The following is a 25,067-nucleotide window of genomic DNA, read 5'->3' on the forward strand; positions in this document are numbered from 1 at the left end:
TAATTAGAGTTTTTTTGCCGAATTTGCGTTTCTGTTTTATCCTGCCTTGAGATAACAACAAATACCAGTCTCCGAACCGTTTAAATATTGCTACTTTGGTAGCGAGACCTCGGAGCCGAAATTTCTTCTTGATACTATTACCCAACATCTATATCTACTAATTTAAAAATAGGGAAGAACAATGAAAGAACTAAATATTCTTCGTTAGAAGACGATGTCGAAATAAGAAACTTTGATAACCAGATCAATTCACTTCTTTTGTTTTCTACAGTAGAAGCAGCTAATGAGGTTGGATGGAACAAAATGTCAATATTTCAGTTACACAGATTTCTTCAGGTAAATCTTGGAGAAGTAAAGATTTTTACAATTAAAGCAAACAGGCTTCTTTTAAAAATAAATGACCAATAACAAAGAGAAAAAATACTCCAAATAAATAACATTTTGGAAAACAAAGTAAAGGGCTTCCCTCACAAACATTTGAATTCAACAAAAGAAGTCATAAAAATTAGTTTGTTTAAAAACTGTACTTCAGAAGAGCTAAAGAATAAGATGAAAAAACTTGGAGTAAGTGATATTTTCAATGTAAATATTACTAAAAATGGGAACAAAATAAATACAAATACTTATATCCTCACTTTTCAATGCACTGAAGTTCCTGAAAAAATAAGTCTGTTATCATGTACTAAAAGTAGAAAAGTACATTCCTTCTCCAACTAGATGTACTAATTGCCAAAGAAATAGACATTATCACAAAATTTGCAAAAAAGATGATCCAATCTGTGCAAATTGTGGGGAGCCAGGGCATAAACACTCTCAAGATCGACTAAACAAGAAAAGCTATAATGGTTTCATTGTTCTCACGTTTGATAAAAATTGTCAAAAATATTTAACTGAAAAACAGATAATCCTGAAGAAATATAAAAATAACATAACATTTAACCAAGCAAGAGCTTTAAAGCAAGAAACTAAGTCATCATATGCACATGCAGGTATAGTTAAAACTAAAAATAAAATAATGTCTGATAAAAGCATACAATGGGATTTAATAAGCATGTCATTGCAGAATTCCATATATGCCAGTAATATAAATAAGGTCTCCTCAGAAAACAATTCGAATAACAAGAAAACTAACTCAAGAGGACCAACTGTTTCAATACATACTCTAATCTGATGATGATAGCAATAAAGAAGATATAAAAACCATTATTATCAAAAACATTATTATTATCACTAATCAAAAACAATACAGTAGAAGCAAATCCAAATCACAAAATAAATGACAATATTATTAAATAAATAATAATAAATTACAAAATAAATGACAATAAATAAAAAATAATGATGCTAAAATAATTCAAGTAATATTAGAGGACTACGAAGTAATATTTCAGAACTACTAATATTAATTGGAGAATATAATCCCCAAATCATTTGCTTACAAGAAACCAAATTAACAGAGGATAAAAACTTGTACATAAAAAATTATTTTTCATATTACATACCTGCCACTTCAACTGACACAAATCCTGGTGGAGAAGTTTCTATATTTGTTCATCACAAAATTTCGCATTCTCAAATAAATACTTCCTCAGACTTCCAAATTTGTACAATCAATGAGAACATCGACAGACCAATAACCCTAACCCTTCTCTCAAGATAAATGATCTCAAACTCAAGTTACAAAATATATTTAACAGTTTATCTAAACCAACCATCGTATTAGGTAATTTCAATGCACATGACAAAATATGTAACAGTAATAGAATAAACAATAATGGCAATGTCATTGAAAGATTTTCCCTGCAAAATATTATTTGCTTAATAAAACCTCTTCAACCTACATATGTCCAGATGCACTCACAAACATGGTCAACTCTAGATTTAATATTTGCATCTCCTTCAGTTTTTTATCAAATCAATTGGAAACGAGCTGATTATTTATATGGTAGTGACCATTTCCTAATCATTCTATCATATGACAATCTCAAATTAACTATTATTGAAAAGAATAATATAAACAAAATAGATTGGGACCGATTTGTGCATTTTTCAGAAAGTTTAATAAATTTAAATAAAATGAATAAAAATAGTTTAATAATTTAGATTTCAACAGTGAAAGTTATCACACAAACGAAGAAATAGCAGAAATATTTGCTGACCACTTTAGGAAAACATCAGCATTCAACAATCAAATCAAATCATTCATAAATTTCATTGAAATAGAAAAAACCTGCCCCCTAAATTTTGAATCCAACAATGATGATCTCTATCATGATTTAATATCGTTAAAAGAAATAAAATATTTCACAGATTCAGGTAACAATTTATCTCCAGGACTCGACGATATAACTTATGATATATTGAAAAAACTACCAGAACTATCGTTAATCGCAATAAATGTGGCATTCAATCATATCTGAATAAATTCTGCAGTACTTGATGAATGGCATGAAGCACCCATTATTCCAATATCAAAACCCAAAAAACCAAACAGTGAACCAACAAGCTATCATTATCATTGACCAATACACTATGCAAGATATTTGAAAAAATTAACCATCAAAGGCTTTCATATTTTTTGGAAATCAACAAGGTAATATACTCTAACCAATAATGAGGGCAAAAAAGGCGATTTGCAATTTTCTTTAACGTAGAAAAGGCTTATGACAAAACATGGAGATATGGTGTTATGAAAGACTTGCATTGAGTTGGTTTGAGGGGTCGCCTTCCCTTATTCATTTCACAGTTTTTAATTAAACAATAGAAAATTCAAAATCAAATTTAATAATATAATCTCACAATCAAAAGATCTAAATATGGAGATTACGCAGGGAAGCATATTATCAGTAACACTCTTCTGCATTAAAATATACGGCCTGGTCAATATTATTCCTTCTGAAGTCCTCAAATACCTTTGTGTTGATGACGTCATGATAGCGCTTAAAAATCACTGCACTGAAAATATTGAAAAAAAAATAAAAATAAACGCAATATTAAATGATATATTTGACTGGTCTTACAAAAACGGTATCATTTTCTCGAGCTCCAAAACTAAAGCTATCGTTTTCTCAAAGAAGCGAGACATAGTTTACTTTAAATTAACATATGGTAATAAGCAGATTCAATTTGAAAACCAAATAAAGTTTCTAAGTTTAATTTTTGACAACAAATTAAACATTCTACCTCACATCTATTATGCTAATAGCAAATGCATGACATCCATATACCTAATAAAAGCTCTCTCATTACAGACTTCTATTGATTTACAGAGCCATGGTTAGAGCAATACTAGATTATGGATTGCAGGTTTATGGTGGAAAAAGAACGTCGTACATGAAATTTTTTAATTCCATTATAAACAGTTCATTAAGAAGATGCATGTTTGTTCACAGAACATCCTCCTACAATTAGTGTTCTAACATTAACCATCGAAGTGCTCATTGATCTCAGATGCATCTAGCTCTAAGGAAGATTTTATACAACATGTTCCAATCCAGATATTATAATTTCTCTTATCTCTACATCTTTCCTTCAATATTCAAAGTTCTCTACAATAAAAAAAACCTAAGGTTAGTAAACCGTTTAACCTACGCATACTGGAACATACTATCAAACTATATAATATTAACGTAATTGAAAAGATATCCCAAATTATTCCCAACTGGCGTCTACATCAACCTGAAGTCAACACTAGTTTAACTAAATTTAACAAAATGACAGATCACAACATCATCAAAGTAATGGTTTATGAATTTCTGCAGAAACATAAAAACTCTACGATCATATATACTGATGGGTCTAAATTGCAAGAATCACATCAGCAGCATGTCATGTGCAACGGCCATCAATCTATAGGAAACAAAAAATGATTTAGTCAGAATAATTAAAGCAAAAAGTTATTTTATAATGCAAAACCAATGTGATATTAAATTCTTCTGAATTCCAAGTCACATCGGAATATCAGATAATGAAAAAGTTGATTCTTCTGGATTCCAAGTCACATCGGAATATCAGGTAATGAAAAAATTGACGTTCTAGCACTAGAAGCCCAGTCAATTAATATCAGACATACCCATCCCTTATTCAGACTTCAAGTTACTAATAAATGATTATGTACATACTCTATGGAAAAGCAAATGGAATCTAGCAAACACTTTACTTTGACAAATATACCCAAATCCGGAAATAAGAAATACAAAAATATGCAATAATCGATTTGCACTCAGTAAATTATATAAAATAATTATGGGACATACCAACATAACGCACCATTACCTAGTAAACAAAACGGATCCTCCAGTCTGTCAACATTGCCACAAGATCTTAACAATATGGCATATCTTCTCATGTGAAAAATCTCAAGTTATAATATAAAGTTGAAATATTCAAATATTCTATATATGAAAATATCTCTGAAAATATATCCGAAAATTTTAAAACCATTGAAAACATCATCGCTGCTATAAACTTCATTAAAGATTTAAGATATTATGATAGTATTTAACAACTCACTCCAATGAAAACAGACAATGGCACATCATAGCAACGGGGCTGGGAGCAGAAGCAGCGTTAAAACGTCTATACAACAACAATCTTTGATTCTAGCATGTCTCTTTCTTCTCAGATTAATAGTTTTGCTGGTTCTTATTTTCATCTAGGTTGAATAAAAAAATTTGCCTTTTCTTGACGATCCTTCTCTTCTCCTTCTTGTTACTACGTTAGTCTTATCTAGGATTGATTATTGTAACTCGCTCTACTATGGTCTTCTTGACTCTATACTCTATCCTTTAAGTAAAGCTTTTAACTCTGCTGCTCGTCTAGTTGCTCGTGCCCCTTTCTTTTCTCATATATCTTCATATCCTGTTCTCTTGCACTGGCTACCTATAAAATATAGAATAATTTTTAAAATTTGCACATTTATGTATAAGTCTCAATCTAAATTATTTCCTAGGTACTTAACAGATATATTAATTGAGCCTAAATGCGCCAGTTTAAGATCGTCTTCTTGTTTTCACTACATTTTAACTTGTGTTAAACACTTTTTTGCTAAACACTCTTTTGCTAAATCTGCATTTGCTTTATTGGCCCTTTTCCCTGGAGCTCTACCACCTTCTCTGGCTACTTCTCCATCACTTACGAAGTTCAGAGCGGGTCTGAAGACCCATGTGTTTGCAAAATTCATTGAGGAGCGCTGTTGAACATCGCGGAAATAGCGCTTTATAAACTAATTGATTGATTGATTGTGTCTATTTATCATATTTTACACTTAGAAAGGAATTTTCTCCGACTCTTTTACCATACACCGCACAAGAGAATTTAACACAGTCAAGAGTATTTAAATCCTCTCCGTCCCACATAATTTTGGTCCTACCAACATTTACCTTTAAACCCGGGATATACATATGCTGCATAAAACATTTGTATGTAATTTTTGATTATTCCTAAACATTATCACAATTATCTACATACTTCCAATCAGCGGGAGTTTTTTTGTCTCCAACCACCAGCAACTGCCATCCAGACATTTTGCTGAACACACCAATGGCATCAGTTGGTTTGAAAATTGATGTTATTACAACCCATTTTTTGGTTGAAGAATTTTTATTAATTCTAAATCCATTCTTGTAATTTCCATAAACTTTAGACTGTGTCAAATTATAACAATAATAGGTTAAATTTCAACACTAACCTACATTTTGATTAAAATATATTTTTAATATAAAATTATAAAGCAATAAAAATGAAAATTTTTAATTTGTGTACCATTAATGTTTATTATAATGACAACTTGATGAAAATCAACTAACTTTGTTATAATATTGGCTGAAGAATGCATCAGAGTAACCTTTGAAGAAGAAAACAAATGTAGTAAATCCGATAGATAGAAGGACCAATCCAAACAATGCATGTTTATAATTTAGTTTCATTTCACAATTTTATGAACTTTTATCTTTAATAATTAATATCTTAATTAATTAATTTTATAATTTTACTCAATGTGCATGTGAAAAACTAAACTTTATTTTAAATAGATAAATTCTAAATTAATGCTATAATAATGTAAATAAGCTATATTAATGCAAATTTATTTTAGTATTTAAGTATAGTTAAATTAAATATTTAAATTATTGTAGTTTATTTTAAAATCTGAAATCAGTGAAAATATTAATGCTATAATAATGTAAATAAGCTATATTAATGCAAATTTATTTTAGTATTTAAGTATAGTTAAATTAAATATTTAAATATTAAATTATTGTAGTTTATTTTAAAACAAATTTCATCACATTTTTCTTTTATAGACCTGAAAATGTTATTAATGTTCACTTTTATAATGTATTTCAATAAATATTAAATAAAAAAATTTGAGTACAGAATACAATGTTATTATATTTGTTATTATATAAAACACAATACACATACAAAATGTCTAATGCTAATCTAAACAGTCGCTTAATTTCACCTGTAACATAACAATTTGCACCAAGGGACAAAATTATTATCCACAACTACAAACTATGAGCCTATCTATCAAAATAAATAACATACAACATTTGTTATATAATTATTATATTATTTATAATCCTAAGAAAATGTATTGTATTAGTATTATATAATCATAATAATATATAATTAACGTATCGTTAAAAAATCATACATATTAATATAGATAACTTATAAAATGTACTAATGTAGCTAAATCGTACATTCGGATTCATGCTGATGTGACGAAGGTAATGTTCGCGACGGTTTTGGTGTATCTAACAGGCGGAACCAATATTGTCAAATTGGCTGAACAATACAAAGGTAATGTTCGCGACGGTTTTGGTGCATCTAACTGGCGGAACCAATATTGTCAAATTGGCTGAACAATTTGAACTAATATATTTTCGTTTAATAATATTACACGGAATAATTAAAAATTTAATTTTATTATATAAGTATCTGCGTCTCGTTAATTTTTGGAAACGATACGATATCGGCTACGATGAAGCGTATCTAACAGGCGGACTCAATCATGTCAAATCGGCTGAACGGTTTGATCTAATAAATTTTCGTTTAATGAAAATACACGGAATTATTAAAAATTAATTTTGTTACATAAGAATTTGCGTCTCGTTATTATTTTGAAAACGATACATAACGATACGATAACAATACGATAACGAGGCATTGAAGACTATATATTGATATAATAAAATCATGTGCACAAGTATGTGCACAAATTGTATGATGATTTTTGAGTTTTTGAAAGATAGTATTTGAACAACGCGCAATTACAATGACGCTTGGCACATTTACAGTCTGCCCTTAGTTGTTTTCCCGCCAACTCCGCTTTACAAAATGTACTGTATTAAAACAGAAAAAAGTTAAAGGTCAATTACACTCTTCCAAAGTTCAGAGGATTCAACAGAGTGCAAAACATCGTAAATGAACATCGTGCTAAACGACGCATTACACACGAAGCATATGATACGCGGGGATATTTTTGTCACATTCGAACCCGGTTACTGCGAAACAGCACCAGGCGACCTTAACCATTAGACTATCACGCCGCCCAGTCATTTTGTCCAGAAAACAGCCATTCAATTGAAAAATTAAAGAAAAGTTTATTTTGTTCGTATTTTTTATTTGATACGAGACTTTTTGGAGAATGTCTCGTTTTAATAACGATACGATATTTTTAGAGTCTTTATTAAACCAAAGTCATTCAATTGGAAAAAATTAAATAAGTTTTAATACTTTATAACACTTTATTTTTTTACAATGTGCACTTTTACCATTTCCACACATTGAAATAATGGTACGAGACGAAAATTATGTCTTTTACTTTTTATTTCGATATGATAGACTTTCCTAAAAATGTCTTGTTTAAATAACGATAGGAGATCTCTGGTATTGTTATTAAAGGATACGAGATTTCTCGTATTGTTTTATAACGATACGAGATATTTTTTACCGTTATTATTTTTAAATCTCTGTCGATTGGTAACGAAAATAACGGTTCGAGACGCAGGTGCATAGTATAAGATTCTATATATTATTTTGTTGACATCATAATACAATTTAAAAATTGTACAGTATATTATCGAATATTTTAAAATTGTGTTACACTTTGATTTATAAATTAATTTTAATGAACTCGGTGAATTAAACAGGAACTGCAAAGAAGTATTGGACTTAATTATGGAAGTTTTTGGTCCTTGTTATTATCTCGCAAACAACCTAAGTGCACCACAGTTTTGAAGTTTCCTGTATCTGTTGTGTTACAACGTCATTCCTGCTTTTGCTTGTAGTATAGTTTATAATTTGATTAACACAAAATGGCAATACCAGAATAGAATACCGTGATTGTACTTTTTGGACTTTTTTAAATTTTAGATGTTTTTCAGATTATGTTTTGAAACGGAATAAAATTAAAAAAAATACTTTTAAAATTATTCTGCATGTTTAAACTCTAGTGTTACTTTCGAAAGAAATGTTCATGTTTTAATTCTCGTGTTTTAATTTGCGGCACTCTTTTCTTTTTTTAAACGAGTTATTTGCTACAAATTTTTGTACCATATCCCCGTTTTTTGTTGGCTTCTCTAAAAAGAATTACATTTATACTAATATAAATTGTTTTAATTTCACACGTAGTGGTAGTTGATGACTCAACTTCCTTCATTGTTTTTTGGCCAAAGGTGACATAAAAATTACATCTCAAAACGGACCGGATTAGCGTCGATCCAGATGTTTATGTTTCGGCATTAAATACCGTCAGTGAAACAGCACGTTCAATCCAGGACGTTGCTCGTCAATAGTTTTATTTTTCTGATGCTGCGTCACATCAGAATTTGTCAAATGGAGGCATTTGTCCATTGTTAACAGCTCAACGTAATCGACAAATTTTTAATGTTATTTTGGAACAGGAAATAGCGAAAGAGTAGTCCTGTTATTTCAAATCAGTTAAACCTGAAAACGAGAAAACGACGAAACCAAGTATTCATTTGTCATAACTATGGCGTGATGGCTCAATGGTTAAAGACGCTTGGTCTTGCTATTGCATTGACTGGGTTCGAATACAAAGAGATCCCCGCCTATCATATGCAATGTGTATGATACGTGGTTTGCACGCGTATTCATATACGCTGTGTGTGTTTGTTGTTGAAACCTCTGAAGCAAACGCAAAAGAGAGAGAAACCTTTAACCTTTATGGTGAATATTTAATAACTTTCTTTTTCGTTGTAATGATATTTGATGCTAATAACATTCAACCCCAACCTGTGTATCAATCAACTTCGATATTGGGGTTTGTTTATGACATTTGTTTGTTACATTTTGAAACCGCAATTTTTTTTAACGTTAAATAAAAAAAGTTATAAATGTTTTAGTAAGTGAGTAATTAAGTCATACCACACACACAAACAGATTTATATAAAAAAAATGGATATATAGGTACATATATAATATATGTATATACAAAGATATATTAAACAACAATGCATATTTTTTTATAAACTTTTTATTACAAATAAAAACGTTAAAAATTTATTTCGTGCACTTTAGAGAATAAATGATGTTTCTCTTAAAGTTCATCATTCCACGCTCATTTAGGTGGATGCCGTCAGGTTCTATATTATTACCTCCTCCCACTCTGTCAAGCCTCCAGAAATGAACAATGTTAGACTGGAATTGTTTTTTGAAACATTTAGTTTATCAACTTTCCATTTCTGAACGTCTTTTCTATAAACTAGGCTTAATATGATTATTCGGCGCGGTCTGATTTTGTTCTCTAACAGTCTGAGTAAGGATTCATATCTCGCGGCCACGAGTTCCGGGGTTTCAGTCGCCAAATCATTGCCTGGTATTTAATTTTAATGACTAAAAATTAAACAAAACTGTTATTATATTAAAAAAATAATGAACCAACATTAAACTATTTATTAAACAAATGAATCAACCTCCGATGTAAAGGATTATTGTTTCAATAGGAATGGTATGCTTCCGGAAGAAGTTAATCAATCCTCCGATCCTCCTACCAGGCTTTCCTTTTAATATGAAACGTTTATTACCGTGAGTAATAACGTCATTTTTCATTTTTAAAAAAAATTCCATCCTACGCACATAACTGTCGTCAAACAACGAAATAGACATTGCTCGAACAGTTTTATAAATTTAACCTTGACAGCAAGTAACAAAATGGCCAACATAGAAATGAAAAACGTGGTTTCTTAACATGGAAATAGAAATGTAATTAAACGTGTATAATTGAACTGAAACGTATATAATGTCAATAATTGTTATACACACAAATTGTTTAATACACATAATTACGGCAAGGAAAAACAATTATATATAATAAGAACAAAAATAGATCTAAATTCATAATTTCATAATTTGGTAACACAAAAATTATCAATGAGTGAATTTAAAATTTGTTGCGTAGAAGTTCGCTTTTATACAGAGTTCTTTTTCAGCGCTTGTTTGCTAGGCGGCTTTTTCAAAACAATTTTTGAAACTAGTTTTCTTACAATTGCGGGTTTTGCGATATGGATTCTTTTATTGAAAATTCGTGAGTTACGTCCAAAAAAGTGGCATAGACAGAGAAAAGTTACTAAAGGTTTACTTTTTTATAACTAAAAAATATACGAAGCCACAAAAATAAATGTTAAACGATAACTTTATAAGTTAGCGATATTGATCTGTACTTTTCACAATTTTAGTCATCACGATCTTTTTTGCAATTTAAAATTTTTAAATTTCACTTTTTGCTGCGATTGCATTAGTATTTGTTAATTTTTAGCTAAAATAAAAAACATATTTTTTTTTTTTTTTTTGTAAATTTAAATGTTCACGCGTTAAAGAACTATAGTTCAATTACTGTGCAATGCATATTATTCATTAAATTAAACGAATCAACATTTTTATTAAAATACAGTCTAGTTTGGATGAACAGGGTTGGTTTGGCCAAGCTTGCAAGAGCCTAAAGCAAAAAAATAACTTCAATAATCGAAAGCGGTAAATGCACTATTGAAAATGTAACAAAACTAGTGATAACATTAAAAATTTGAAATTCACAGATTGCATGACTTATTGCGGAGGAATAGATGCTTTTTAGGTTTAACTGAAAATGGTCCCCAAGGCAGAACCTACAGAGCATAGTAACATGTAACAACAATGCCTTAGCCAAGTGGTTGCATGATAACCAAACAATTGTCCGGAGCAACAGAGATGATATCTTAAAGATACTGCAAGGTAATATAATTAATATACAATGTTTTTTGCAGAAGGTAGAGAACACTGATGTCATCGATGAATCACAACGGCAAGCCACTCAGGCATCACATGATGAAAGTGTTGCAATTGTTGAAAACAATTCGCCGGCACGAGGTATTGATATATCATTTATAATGCATTATAATTTGTATGTACTACATCAATTTATTTGTAATAAACATTGCCTCAAATTTAATATTCCCTTTCTGCATATTTGTAATTTTTTATCATCTATTCCTAATTTCCAAGAGGTACATGAACTTGAAGAAGAAGGAAAAGAGGTTAGTTGCAGGACGTACGCCAACTGCACCGTGCATCTTTTAAGTAGTGCAGTTGAAGAAAAGGTGTACCAAGGCCTCCGCGAAAAAGATGCAACATCAACTGAACGTATCTGCTTCGCGGTAGAAAATGCCATTTCGCCCTGCATTGCTATCACAAATAGTAAACGCGAGAATCGTTCGCGTCAGTGGCGTCACTAGGGTTGGTGTCACCCGGTGCGGTAACTCATGGTGTCACCCCTCTCATGACACCCCATAGGCATACAGCATTCTTAGCAAAATTTATAAACACGAACAAGTTAAATGTGCTCGGCCGCAGCGCTTAATAATTCAAATGTCGAATTTGAATGGTTACAGTTTCTGCGTCTGTCAGATCCTGATTTTTAAAGAATAATAATAAAAAAAAATGGTATAAACGTCGAATACAAAAATGATTTGAACGAAAAAAATTTTATTCATAATACATTTCTGGGTTAGGCTGAATTAATGATAAGAATAATTTCATGGAGGGACATAAAAACATATACAGTGATATTTTGGTGTCACCCCCTGTGAGGGTCTCACCCGGTGCGGTCCGCACCCCCCTAGTGACGCCACTGGTTCGCGTTACATTATTTATCTCACATGTAAATTTGAGATGTGCAGATTATTTAAGGTAAATATTAGTCATAACAAAATTGATATTTATACATCGTCTACCAATTATAACCATAATGGAAAATTAGTAAGACAACTAAGAGGCCAACGTAGAAAAAACTTGTATGAACAGTTAATATTGCAACATCCGTCTGTTTTACGTGAAAAATTTATAAGATCCTCTAATGCTGCATTAATAAAACAGGGGAATCTACAAAATATTCATTCGTTGGGGGTATTTAAAAATGTGAGATGTGAGGCTATGGCTGCAGGCGATAAGGCAAAAGATGACGTTATTGATCTAATAGAATGTCAAAAATTTCCAAAAACGGATGAAATTTATATACAAGCAGTTTCAGCCGTTCCATTTTATGCCACTTTTTTTTCCGACGACCAAATTGAAGTTATTTTGAGATTAGGTCAGACAGACTTACCAACAATACATTTAGATTCAACGGGGTCTGTGGTTCGTCGTCTTCATAGCAAACAAACTATATATCTATACAGCGCCGTAGTAGGTCTTGATGCGGGTTACGCTCAAATTTTTGATTTTATAAGCGATCGCCATGACACAGCTTCAGTTGCTTATCATTTGATAAATTTTAAAAGATACGTCATAAAAAAGGTAAACGCCTGGCCAATTTTTATGAACGTGGTTACAGACCACTCAATGGCAATGATAAATGCCGTTTTAACTGGTTGGATTGGAGTTGATTTGAGAGGTTACCTGGCAATGGCATTTAAATGGTGTATTAGCGAATGTGTCCCAAAAAATCAAATAATGATAAAGCTTTGCTGCGCGCACTTTTTTAAAAACATAGTTCGATTTGTCAAAAAAAATTTTAGTACAAAAGAGGTTGTTAAATTTTATATAAATGCCTTTAGCATAATACTGCAAGCCAAAAGTTATAGACGCATGATAAATTTAATTACTTCATTCTTTCATATTACATGTTCGTTAAAAAAAACTCCATCTTTAAATAGTCATTTTGATGAGTTTCATGAATCAACAATCAATGAAGTAAGTCATTACGATCTAATTGAACACGTTTACGATGATGACGATAATGAAGTTAATGAATTGGAGACAATTTACGAAAGTAGCCCATTTTATCGAAAAGGCTTACAAATTCTTGAACATGTTAACTACCAATTGCGTTTGGTGAACGATGAACAGACGGAGCCAAACGAATATTATAATAAAACTTTCGCGAAACTTGTTTTAAAAAAATATATTTCGATTTTGCCTCTTTGGACAGTTCTTTTGAATAAAAACGGGGAACGAACAAGCAATAGCAAAGTTGAAAATTGTTTTAGGTTTATTAAACACCAATTGCTAAATGGATCGACAAATTTAAAAATAGGTCGTTTTGCGGAGTTGTTAAAAAACCATGTTGATGCGCGTACGAAAGAAATTCTACTGCAAATACCCGCTTCTCGTAAAAGAAAAATAAAAACAGTGGTAAAAGAATGTGAGAAAAATTATTGGGGGAAACGTAAACCTTTCAAAAGTTATTTCAACAGCATAGTTACCGTTAAAATACCCTCAATAATTTGCAGCAATGATCAAAGTGCAAATGGCCACAGCAACATCTGTATAACAAATTCCAACATTCCGAGCAACAAATGCTATTACGAGCAAATAGTCAGTAGAAATTGTTACATTGCCAAAAAAGAAAATGATAGGTTGTTGCTTTCGGATTTTCAGACTGTTATTGGAGAAAAATGGGTAAGTAGCGTTCTTTTAGATTATTTGTCTCACTGGTTTACAAATTCAATCTATATACCTTGTGACTTGTCCACTACTGTAATGTTTAAAAATTTTACTTGTTCTAGCCCCATCTTCCAATATTCTTTTAATGCTAATTACATATTTTTCCCACTCGTCATCAACAACAATCATTACTGTTTAATAACTGTAGATAATAATCTAAACAAAATATTTTTCTATAACCCTCTTGGATCATCTATTTTGCAAATCAAACAATTTGAAAAAAAGATTTAAACGTATGTCCCAAAGAATTAACAAACAATCATGGGAAAATTTCGATTTTGAAGCGCATTATGAACTGCCAAAGCAGATGAATGGCCACAACTGTGGAATTTTCATCTACATGGTCATGGACACGTTAGATAAAAGCAAACCAATTGGAAACGAATTTGATCCAATAAGATGTAGAATAAAAATATTTGATGATGTGATTGCTAATTCCGATAACATGATAAATGAATGTTTATTTTGTTGTAATGAAAGCGCTGATGAGTTGTGTATATATATTGCCATAATGTGTATATATATTTATTTATTATTGATTTAATGTCTGAGTAAATCATTGCTGTATTTAGTATGGGTTCATTGTGGGCTGTTAAAGCTAATTGATCGGCCTTTTCATTGACAAGAATACCTATGTGACTTGGTATCCAGATTATTTTAATATGGCAGTTATTTTGTACAATGTTATGAATGTGATAATAATTGAAAAAATTTAGTTTTATTTTTAATTATTGTGTATGAAATGTGTATTTTTATGATTCTGCGTCAAATCAAAATTAGTCAAATGGAGGCATATGTCCATTGTTAAAAGCTCAGCGTAATCGACAAATTTTTACTGTTAATTTGGAGCAAGAAATAGCGAAAGGTATAGGCAGAGAAGAGTTACTCAAGGTGTTTTTATAACTAAAAATTGTACGAAGCCGCAAAAATAAATGTTACGATAACTATATCTGTTAGCAATATTGATACCTGTAGCGTGCAATTACCAATTCATACACATAACATTATGATTTTCAGCACACACCACACACACACACATATATATAGATATCATAATCCGTGGGCAAGTAATACTTGGTAAATATATATATATATATATATTTATTTATTCATTCGCTTGGGTTTGCACTTTTTTGGTGCTATACGTTTTTTTTTATTATTATAACGTATTATTATATTTTTTTGTGTTTTCATACATTTAAATTAAAGCTAAAACTTATATTTTATAAATATGCTATATTAATTTGTCTGTCGCAAAAACACTACAGTTTATTATATTTTACCTCGTATATATAGTTAAAATTTATACGCTTGTCAATCTGTACTATTCACATTATAGTCATCTTCATGGTCATCACAAAATTTTTTTCAGTTTAAAATGTTTAAATTTCACTTTTTGCTGCAACTCCATTAGAATTTGTTAATTTTTAGCTAAAATAAAAGACATATTTTGTTTTTTTTTTGAATTTAAATGTTCACGCGTTAAAGAACTATAGTTCAATTACTGTGCAATGCATATTATTCTTTATACGAAATAACATTTTTATTAAATTACAGTCTAGTTTGAATGAACAGGGTTGGTTTGGGCAAGCTTGCAGGAGCCTAAAACAGAGAAATAACTTCACCAATCGAAAATGTAAAAAACTAGTGATATCAATAAAAAATTGAAATTCACAGATTGACTTATTCTGGAAGAATAAATGCTTTTTAGGGTTAACTGAAAATGGTCCCAAAGGCAACGATGAATCTTTACAAAACCTACAGAGCATAATAACAAGTAACTACAATGCTTTAGAAAGAAAAGAGGTTAGTTGCATGATGTAAACCAACTGCACGGTGCATCTATTAAGTAGTGCAGTTGAAGAAGAGGTGTACCAAGGTTACCGTTGACGCAAATATAGAAATTTATGGGTAACGCGTACAGACCAATATTTGGGGATGTGCACGAAACGGGAGATAGCTTTGTTATATATGTTATTTTTGGGAATAAAATTGTCTATTGGAATATGCAAATATTTTCCAGATGCACACATAAATGGATTTTTGGCGATTTTTTAACTTTCTCGTTATCGATGACGCAAATTTGGAAATGTAGGGTTAACGCGTTCAATCAAATTTTTGAAAATGTGCACGAAACGGGAGATAGCTTTGTTATATATGTTATTTTTGGGAATAAAATTGTCTATTAGAATATGCAAATATTTTCCAGATGCACACATAAATGGATTTTTGGCGATTTTTTAACTTTCTCGTTACCGATGACGCAAATTTGGAAAAGTATGGTTAACGCGTTCAATCGACTTTCTGAGAATGTGCACAAAACGGGAGATAGTTTTGTTATATATGGTATTTTTGGGAATAAAATTGTCTATTAGAATATGCAAATATTTTCTAGATGCACACATAAATGGATTTTTGGCGATTTTTTAACTTTTTCGTTATCGATGACGCAAATTTGGAAATGTATGGTTAACGCGTTCAATCAATTTTTTGAAAATGTGCAAAAAACGGGAGATAGTTTTGTTATATATGTTATTTTTGGGAATAAAATTGTCTATTAGAAGATGCAAATATTTTCCAGATGCACACATAAATGGATTTTTGGCGATTTTTTAACTTTCTCGTTACCGATAACGCAAATTTGGAAATGTAGGGTTAACGCGTTCAATCGAATTTTTGAGAATGTGCACAAAACGGGAGATAGTTTTGTTATATATGGTATTTTTATAAATAAAATTGTCTATCAAAAAATGCAAATATATTTCAGATGCATACATAAATAAATTTTTGGCGATTTTTTACTTTCTCCTTATCGTTGGTATCTTAATATATAGCGATTTTATGATGAAGTTTTTTTTATTGTTTTATGCAATTTTTAATCTGAATAAAGTTAAAATGTTATAAATAACAAATAAAAAACAATAATAAATCTTTTTTCATTTCATTAAACCTTTAAATATTTATTATTTAATCGGTTTTTTCATAATCTGCCTTTTACATATGCTTAATCGTCGCTGAGTTAAAACCGTCGCGAACATTACCTTCGTGCTGATGTGTAACATATTTTGTGCTACCCAGTCATGTTTGAATTGTTGTTGTTCGAGCGTTTCATTCATTGTTCTGGTGCCTCGAAGAATTCAATGAAGTCGGTGGGAAATATTTTTGCACCTGTACACTTAAACCTAGGTGATCGACAAACGATGAATAAATAATTTGATTGCATATCTTCTATATATATATATATATATATATATATATATATATAATTATTTATAAAGATCACTCTTTTTTCGGCATTATTCAACTTGTAGTTGATTTTCTCAATTTTTCTAACGAGACTTATCATCTTGATGAAGTTTATTAAAGTTAAATAAAAAAACTTTTAATATTTGACATTAGTGACAATAGTAATCTTACTTTTCTTCTTGCTCTTGACTTTTCCTCGGCGTTTGATATTGTTGATCATACTATTCTTTTGAGACTGCTACATCTTTCTTTTAATATTACTGATTTTTGTCTTTCTTGGTTTTCTTCTTATCTCTGTAATCGTTTTTCTTCTGTTGTTCTCAATAATTTACTTCTCTTCTACCCTTACTTTTGGGGTACCTCAGGGTTCTATCCTTGGCCCTCTTCTATTTATACTTTATACTTCTGAACTACCTCGTATTATTAATAACTTTTCTTTCTCTAGTCAACTATATGCTGATGGTTCTAACATTTATACTTCTTTTCCCTCATCTAATTTCAATAGTGTTCTTCATAATCTATCTCTATGTCTTTCTTCAATTATCGCTTAGTCTGACTCTGTGTCTTAAACTTAATCCTTCTAAGTTTGAATTAATTTGTTTTAATAAATCTAAACACTCTATTACTATTTCTCCTATTATCTTGCCTGATTCTAAAACTCTTGATGTCTTTTATAAGTTTTGTAGTCTAGGTTTTATCTCTCATTTTACTATGTCTCTCTCTTCTCAGATTAATAGTGTTGCTAGAAGCTTTTACTTTCATCTACGTAGAATAAAAAAACTTTTGCCTTTTCTTGATGATCCTACTCTTCTCCTTCTTGTTACTTCGTTAGTCTTATCTAGGATTGATTATTGTAACTCGTTCTACTATGGTCTTCCTGACTTTTTACTCTATCCTTTAAGTAAAGCTTTTAACTCTACTGCTCGTCTAGTTGCTCGTGCCCCTTTCTTTTCTCATATATCTTCATATCTTGTTCTCTTGCACTGGCTACCTATAAAATATAGAATAATTTTTAAAATTTGCACGTTTATGTATAAGTCTCAATCTAAATTATTTCTTAAGTATTTATCAGATATATTAATTGAACCTAAACGCCCCGGTTTACGATCGTCTTCTTGTTCTCGCTTTTTCTTAACTCGTGTTAAACTCGTGCCAAATCTGCTTTTGCTTTTTCTGGTCCTTTTCTCAGGAACTCTCTACCTACTTCTTTTCCATCACTTGCGAAGTTCAGAGCGGTTTTCAAGACCCATCTGTTTTCAAAATTCATTGAGGAGCGGTTGAACATCGCGGAAATACCGCTTTATAAGCTAATTGATTGATTGATTGATTGATTTGACAAAACATTATAATTAGCTCAATCAAAAAGCAAGACTTGACGAACTTTGTAAACAGCGATGGGGGGGGGGGGTAAAGTTTTGTGACATGCTTATTTTTGTGGGGTTGGTCGATTTGTGACAGTTTGTGACACGGGGAAGGGGGGTTCAAAAAAACGTTAAAAAAGCGTGACATTCTTTATGAACAGCCCCATGCGACGTGATTCTGATAGGCGTCCGGTAGGGACGAAACACGTGTCCAGTCTGTCCAAACAAACATTATTTTTTCTTCTTTTCACTCCTGCGTACTGCTCTTCATGGTTGAGTGTTCTCTTAAAACAGCACAATCATTCATAATCGAAGTATCGAGGGTTACCCCTTTGATATAAACCTTTTTTGATAAAAACACACGGCTCTTCCTTGTTTGGTGTCCTCTTACAACAGAGCAGTCATACATTAGCGCAAACGCACAATATGTATATAGCAAAATGCATAATACGCAAAAATGTAACTTTATGTTTACTATCTTCAACAATTATTTTTTTTGAATTGTCGAATATTTTTTTCACTTTTATAAATAATGTTCGTTATAGAGAAATTTTTCGTTCTATGGAAACAATTTTATATGTAAAAGTAAAGATTTTTATATAGAGATATTCGTTGTATACAAATTCTTTATTAGGAGGCCTGGCTTTATATGGATTAATAAACGTATGTCTGTGAGTTACAAAGTTGCCAATTGTATGGTAACTTATTAATTATTTATTGTAGTATCTTTAATTAACTATATTAATTGCGCTAATAAGTCATTAATATTCATATATGCTGCCCGCATAATTTCTGCTAAGAAATACTTAGCATATGTGCTGTTGAAATGTCATTAGCATATCATGTATATGTGCCATTGAGCTACCGGAAAACAACCCCTTCAAGACAAATGAAAGAAATTTTGATAAAGTGATTTTTTAAAGCACGACGACGTGTCGGTTGCATTTCATTTTAATGTGTTGCAAATCGATATCGTAACTCATTTCGTTTGACATATAATGATACATTGTGTTGTTGATGTTGAAAATGTTTTTCTTGCTTAATTTTTACTCCTGCATACATTGCTATATTTTTTGATGTATTACACGCGATATCTGCGTGATTCGAATGCTGTGTATGCATTTATTCGCAACTAATAAACAAAAAACATCTTGTTTGAAGAGTTTTCCATAAAACACGCGATGTTCGTTAACAAACTTTGACAAAAGATAAAACGCGTGATAAGAATGCTTTCAAATATCCTCATATGTATAAATAGATAAGAAAATTTTCAAGAATTTATCTGCTTTAGCTTAAATATGCCGTTTGTTGTATAAACACATTTAATATTTCAAAAAAGAAATAATTTAGAGATGCATCAACAAAAATTAACCAGATGGACGTTAATGATGCTGTTATTTTCCTTGATAAAATGTCAAAGTGATGATCAGCCAGCACCAGCAAACAGAAAAATATTTGAAGGGTTGGACGTGGGTATTGCTATAGTTGACGAAAATGACGATTTCAATGCATCATTTAAACCTCACCGTCCAAATCACAATTTTCAGATAATTCCCAATGACCAGGTTGAAGCAATCACTCAGCAAAATGTTCACGTGCCTAAACGTTTCAGTTTATCAAGTTGGACTGGTCCAATGATCGTTGAAGAACCACTTTGTTGCTCTGGAGATGTTCAATGCGCCATGGAGCACTGCATACCAGGTGGCGTGCCAGACAGGATGAACACTCAAACGAACAATTACAAGTCAAAGAGCAGTTTGATCAATTTGGTCCGCAGCAAGATTAAAAATCGCACGGGTAGATATAACTTAATTAGTCAAGAGTAAATGAAATTATATCTTTAACATTTTATATTTTTTATTAATTACATTTTAAAATCAAATTGTTGAATCTTGTCCAACATTCATGATATTATATATATTAACATGATTAAAAAATTTTTTCCATGAATTTAATTTTTAAATTATGTAAAAATTAAGCTTGTGTAGAAAATCAAATAAATAAATAATTGTATGGTTTTCAAGTTAAAAAAAGTTTCCAGCAACCGTGAAATCAAATCAAATCACATTTCTGGCTATATATCCTATATCCTAAGTACTAATCAGTTCAACTTTTGAACTCAGATGTGACTCATCCGTTGAACTTGACAGTGTTTTTGTTTGTGTTCCACTGACACCTTAATAAATTTATAATAATAAGGTTTATATATTTTTAAGCTATTTGCTGTAGGAATATAGATTAAAATCACTTAATGAAAAACTCTTCATAGAAAATATTGTTACTATAACCGACCCCTTGAACTTTTAGGGTACAGTTATTTCTCTCTACGTGGATTCTTGACTCCCGAACAGTCTTATTTCTTATGAACTTTATTATAAAGAAAACAGGGCTGGCAATCACTTGTGTGTATTGCTGTGATCAATCACTCGTTTATTTAATCGTTAAAATCGTTACAATACAGCACAATAACTAATAAACAGGTAAATCCCGGAATACAACCAATTGTCAATAATTAAGCTTCTCTAATCAGACTAATTATATTGAGTTTTTCTAGTCCAAGCGTTCTTTACTGCAGAGAATCTTACTTCTGTCACCAGTGTGTAATCCAAATAACTACGTAAATCACATTTACGACTTCTACGTCAACTGTGTTTCGTCTTCTTTTTCCCTGTCCTCCTTTCTCTCAAATTCCGTTTCTACGTTGTTTATATAACCACCGATCTGTTTGTAAATGTGTCAAATGACAGTGTCACGTCCATTTATGAATTTACAACCGTTTTAATTACTTCACACTTCCTAATTTGATGTGGGACATGCATTGCATTCGGTTTCGTCAGAAATGATGGTAATTCCTAGGACCAGGACAAAACTGGGTGACAGATGTATGCCGGTTGCTCAGCCCAAGGTATGGAATGATCTTCGAACAAGATTGTAGCGAATTGTTCTAAAAAAAGATTTCAGAAGAGAGTTAAAAAGTTATTTTTTCAACAAAGCATTTAATCATAGAACTATCCTCTGAGGAATGTCATTAGAATGAATAACATAATCAGTGGCGGATTAAGGGGGGGGGGCCGTTATCATCAGTTCAATTCAAGACAGCGTTAAATAAAAAAAAATTTTTGAGATCGACTTTTTAAACAATAAAAAATAACGCTGATTTATTATATAAACTTGATACAAGTTTATTTCAGAATATAATTCATATTTTAAACTTAAATAGTGTTTTGCGGCACAAAAAAATAATTCATGTTTTCTTAGTTTATTTCTTTTATTAAAAACTAATATCAACAAAAAGTAAATCAAAAAATATTATAGTCTTTACTTAAGTCTTATAGTCTGTCTGTCACGGTTCAAGGGTGGATGTTGAACGCCGCTTCATTTTAATTATATTATTGCTGCGGGGTAGGACGGCGCGTCGGGTAAATAAAGGCTGGTCTCGTCAGACAGAAAAAAAAGTTTATTTTATTGTAGAAAATTGGTTGGTAGAGTTAGTTATTTTTATTGTAGAAAATTAGTTGGTAGAGTTGGCGTTTTTGTTGGTGAGAAATTGGACACGCAACCGTGGTTGGTGAAGTAGCTGTTGGTTGGTAAGGTATTATTCGGTGTTATTGAGGGTAGGACATAGTCAGTGGTTAGACGGGAGAGCTGGAAATACGGTACGGGGTTGTTACGAGCTCAACGACGACAAACGTAAGGTAGCGAACGAAGTAGTTATCTGTTGCGTTGGAGGGTGGCAAACGAAGTAGTTGCCTTTCAACGTAAAAACAACGTTTGTCGGTTGGGTAAAGCACAGGTTGTGCAATATTGGTACAGAAGACGGCTGGAACCGAAGAAGTCAACCCCACATAACACCAGTGTTCGAAGGATTCTACATTGCTGTCAAGTGAAGAAGTTGAAACAGTATCCGCTCGTACGTGGTCACAGCACTGGCAGGAACAAGTCTGCATACTAACCTCGACCTTTTATTTTGGTTTTTTTATTGACATTGTATATTTATTTGGTAAAGTTGGTAAAGATGGCCCACAATTTACGGTCGAAAGACAAAGGCATGAAAGAGGGTGATGAGGAGATAACGTTGGATCCCGGGCAGGCAACTCAAATTCGGATTATGATGGAAGCAGCAGAAAAGGAGGAACGACGCAGAAAACAAGCAGCGGAAAGAGCTGAAAGACGAGCAGAGGAAGCAGCAGCTGAAGAAGTAAGATGGAAATTAAGGTAGATGGAGAAAGATATGAGGGAACGTAGAGAAGCTGACATACAGTTGAGGAGTCAGAATAATAATGCTCAGCAAGGAGACCATACTGCTAGTATAATCCGTAGAATCAGTCCAATGTTAGGAATGTGTCCTATGATTCCCCGTGAAATTGCAGCATATTTTCAGAGGATCGAAGGAATATTTGACAGCCATCGAGTTAGTGAGGAATTGCGAGCAGATTTGTTACTGGCTAATTTGGAAACAAAGATGAAAACAGTACTAAATGAGATTAAAACTGATGATTATCTAAATTATGAAGTAATCAAGCACTTTCATTGCTAGTCGTGGACAGAATGAAGGAATTGTTGCCAAAAAACATGTATTAGCTCAGGAAGGTGAGGAATGGTTAACCCACGAACGTCTGGCCAATGTTGTGGAGATATATGAAGCTAACATGAACATGAGACTGTCTAGTAATGTAGCCTCAGGCTATAAACCACTTCAAACGGCTGTACGTCTCGGAACAGATCCCAAATGGCTCAACAAAGAGGTTGTAAAAGAATCAATATCAAAGGTAGGTTGTTATCACTGTGGTAGTCGGGGACATCTTGCTAAATTTTGTACCCAGAAAACAAATCATAACCCCATCAAGAAGCTCATAAAATGCCAGGTCATTGCTATGTCTCGGGCCACAAAGGAGTTGAAGAAACCAGGTATTACTCCTGGGACCATACAGGCTGAAAAATACTTCAAAAGACCATTTGTTCAGGTTAAAATTCAAGCTGGTCTGACCTGTGCAGCATTGGTAGATAGTGGAGCAGAAGTATGTGGAATTTCTCAAAACTTATGTCACAAGTTAAACATACCCAGAGGGGAACGTTTGAGGATTAAGGGATGTACGAGTATGGTGTGCAGTGGTACCTAATGCCAGCGAACAGTTAATTATTACACCCAAGGTGGTGGAATTGTTGAAGATGACAGAACAGTATCTGGTACCTGCCGTGAAACTCGAGATGACCAAGAATATCACACCAATCAAGTTGGGGAATGAGAGCATTGTTAGATCTGATAGGCGTGATGATGTTGATGCAGCCAAACGTCGTGTCAGTGAAAATGATGATAAGGGTAATGATGAAAGCATTGTTAGATCACATGAGGTTAACAAAGCTGGTACCCATACAGTTCACAACAATAATAGTAATAACAATAAAAGAAATGTTGGACGATATGAGGTAGCTCACAACAGCAGCAATTGGGAAAAGTTTCATTTGTTGGTACGTGGGTGGTAGTTAGTCAGTGGTTATAAGGAAGAGCTGGAAATACGGTACGAGGTTGTTACGAGCTCAACGACGACAAACGTAAGGTAGCGAACGAAGTAGTTATCTGTTGCGTTGGAGGGTGGCGAACGAAGTAGTTGCCTTTCAACGTAAAAACAACGTTTGTCGGTTGGGTAAAGCACAGGTTGTGCAATATTGGTACAGAAGACGGCTGGAACCGAAGAAGTCAACCCCACATAACACCAGTGTTCGAAGGATTCTACATTGTTGTCAAGTGAAGAAGTTGAAACAGTATCCGCTCGTACGTGATCACAGCACTGGCAGGAACATGTCTGCATACTAACCTCGAACTTTAACTTTTATTTTGGTTTTCTTTATTGACATTGTATATTTATTTGGTATAGTTTTCAGTTTACAGAATAAAATTTTTCTGATTTGTGTCTACGTCTCAATCTTGCCGCTAAAAACCAGCTACACTGTCCTTTCATAATTTTAGGTTTGGTCGTAGTTCATATTTTATTCCATTTACGTTTTGGCGCGTCTTATATTATTTTTTTGTGTTTCATAAAATCAGTTTGAATTTGAATTCGTTTTAAAATTAAAAAAAATGTCTTTTAAAATTTTGTATCTTCAACTAAAAAAATTAGCAACAAGCTGAATAATAAAAACATTTTTTGGGTTAGGGTTAATGCGTAACAGTCATTACTTGACTAGACTTGAATTAATTTATAGTATTTAACCATTCAGGTCTGGTAGGAAATTAAAAAATTTAATCTCAACATTTTTTTTACAATTATAAAATCTGATGTCTTGGAAGAAGGCCTTTCATTAAATTTAAACGATGACATGACTGATGTTTCAGACAAAACTGGTAATTTATGTCAAAGTTTTTCAAATGGAACAATACCTTTAGATATTGAACAATATGCAACTGCAAAAATTCCAAGCATTTCGAATGATTTAAGATATGATCTTTTGCAAAATCCATGGAAACCTGACGAGAATTATAAATTTCCATTTGTGTCGAAAGGTAAAAGAAAA

The 25,067-nt window shown here is 31.9% G+C and overlaps 4 protein-coding genes across 4 annotated transcripts; 2 read left to right on the forward strand and 2 right to left on the reverse strand.

The window, feature by feature from the left end:
- Positions 1-303: 303 nt before the first annotated feature.
- HELRODRAFT_165433 (hypothetical protein) lies at positions 304-4,658 on the forward strand (the record flags this gene model as incomplete). Its single annotated transcript, XM_009032012.1, has 7 exons — positions 304-336; positions 902-989; positions 2,224-2,316; positions 2,809-3,142; positions 3,498-3,569; positions 3,948-4,014; positions 4,527-4,658. 7 exons carry the CDS (start codon positions 304-306, stop codon positions 4,656-4,658), a joined length of 819 nt encoding a protein of 272 aa, XP_009030260.1.
- A 142-nt stretch (positions 4,659-4,800) lies between these two features.
- On the reverse strand, positions 4,801-5,927 carry HELRODRAFT_165434 (hypothetical protein; the record flags this gene model as incomplete). The annotated part of the gene is made up of 4 exons (XM_009032013.1): positions 4,801-4,881; positions 5,027-5,191; positions 5,502-5,645; positions 5,808-5,927. The coding sequence occupies 4 exons, from the start codon at positions 5,925-5,927 to the stop codon at positions 4,801-4,803; spliced, it is 510 nt and encodes a 169-aa protein (XP_009030261.1).
- A 2,833-nt stretch (positions 5,928-8,760) lies between these two features.
- Positions 8,761-10,080, reverse strand: HELRODRAFT_165435 (hypothetical protein; the record flags this gene model as incomplete). Its single annotated transcript, XM_009032014.1, has 3 exons — positions 8,761-8,871; positions 9,705-9,844; positions 9,945-10,080. The coding sequence occupies 3 exons, from the start codon at positions 10,078-10,080 to the stop codon at positions 8,761-8,763; spliced, it is 387 nt and encodes a 128-aa protein (XP_009030262.1).
- A 9,826-nt stretch (positions 10,081-19,906) lies between these two features.
- Positions 19,907-24,369, forward strand: HELRODRAFT_165437 (hypothetical protein; the record flags this gene model as incomplete). Its single annotated transcript, XM_009032015.1, has 6 exons — positions 19,907-20,323; positions 22,410-22,559; positions 22,774-22,965; positions 23,102-23,656; positions 23,706-24,023; positions 24,211-24,369. The coding sequence occupies 6 exons, from the start codon at positions 19,907-19,909 to the stop codon at positions 24,367-24,369; spliced, it is 1,791 nt and encodes a 596-aa protein (XP_009030263.1).
- Positions 24,370-25,067: the final 698 nt, after the last annotated feature.

The sequence above is a fragment of the Helobdella robusta genome, assembly GCF_000326865.2.
Source record: "Helobdella robusta unplaced genomic scaffold HELROscaffold_8, whole genome shotgun sequence".
Lineage (NCBI taxonomy): Eukaryota > Metazoa > Annelida > Clitellata > Rhynchobdellida > Glossiphoniidae > Helobdella > Helobdella robusta.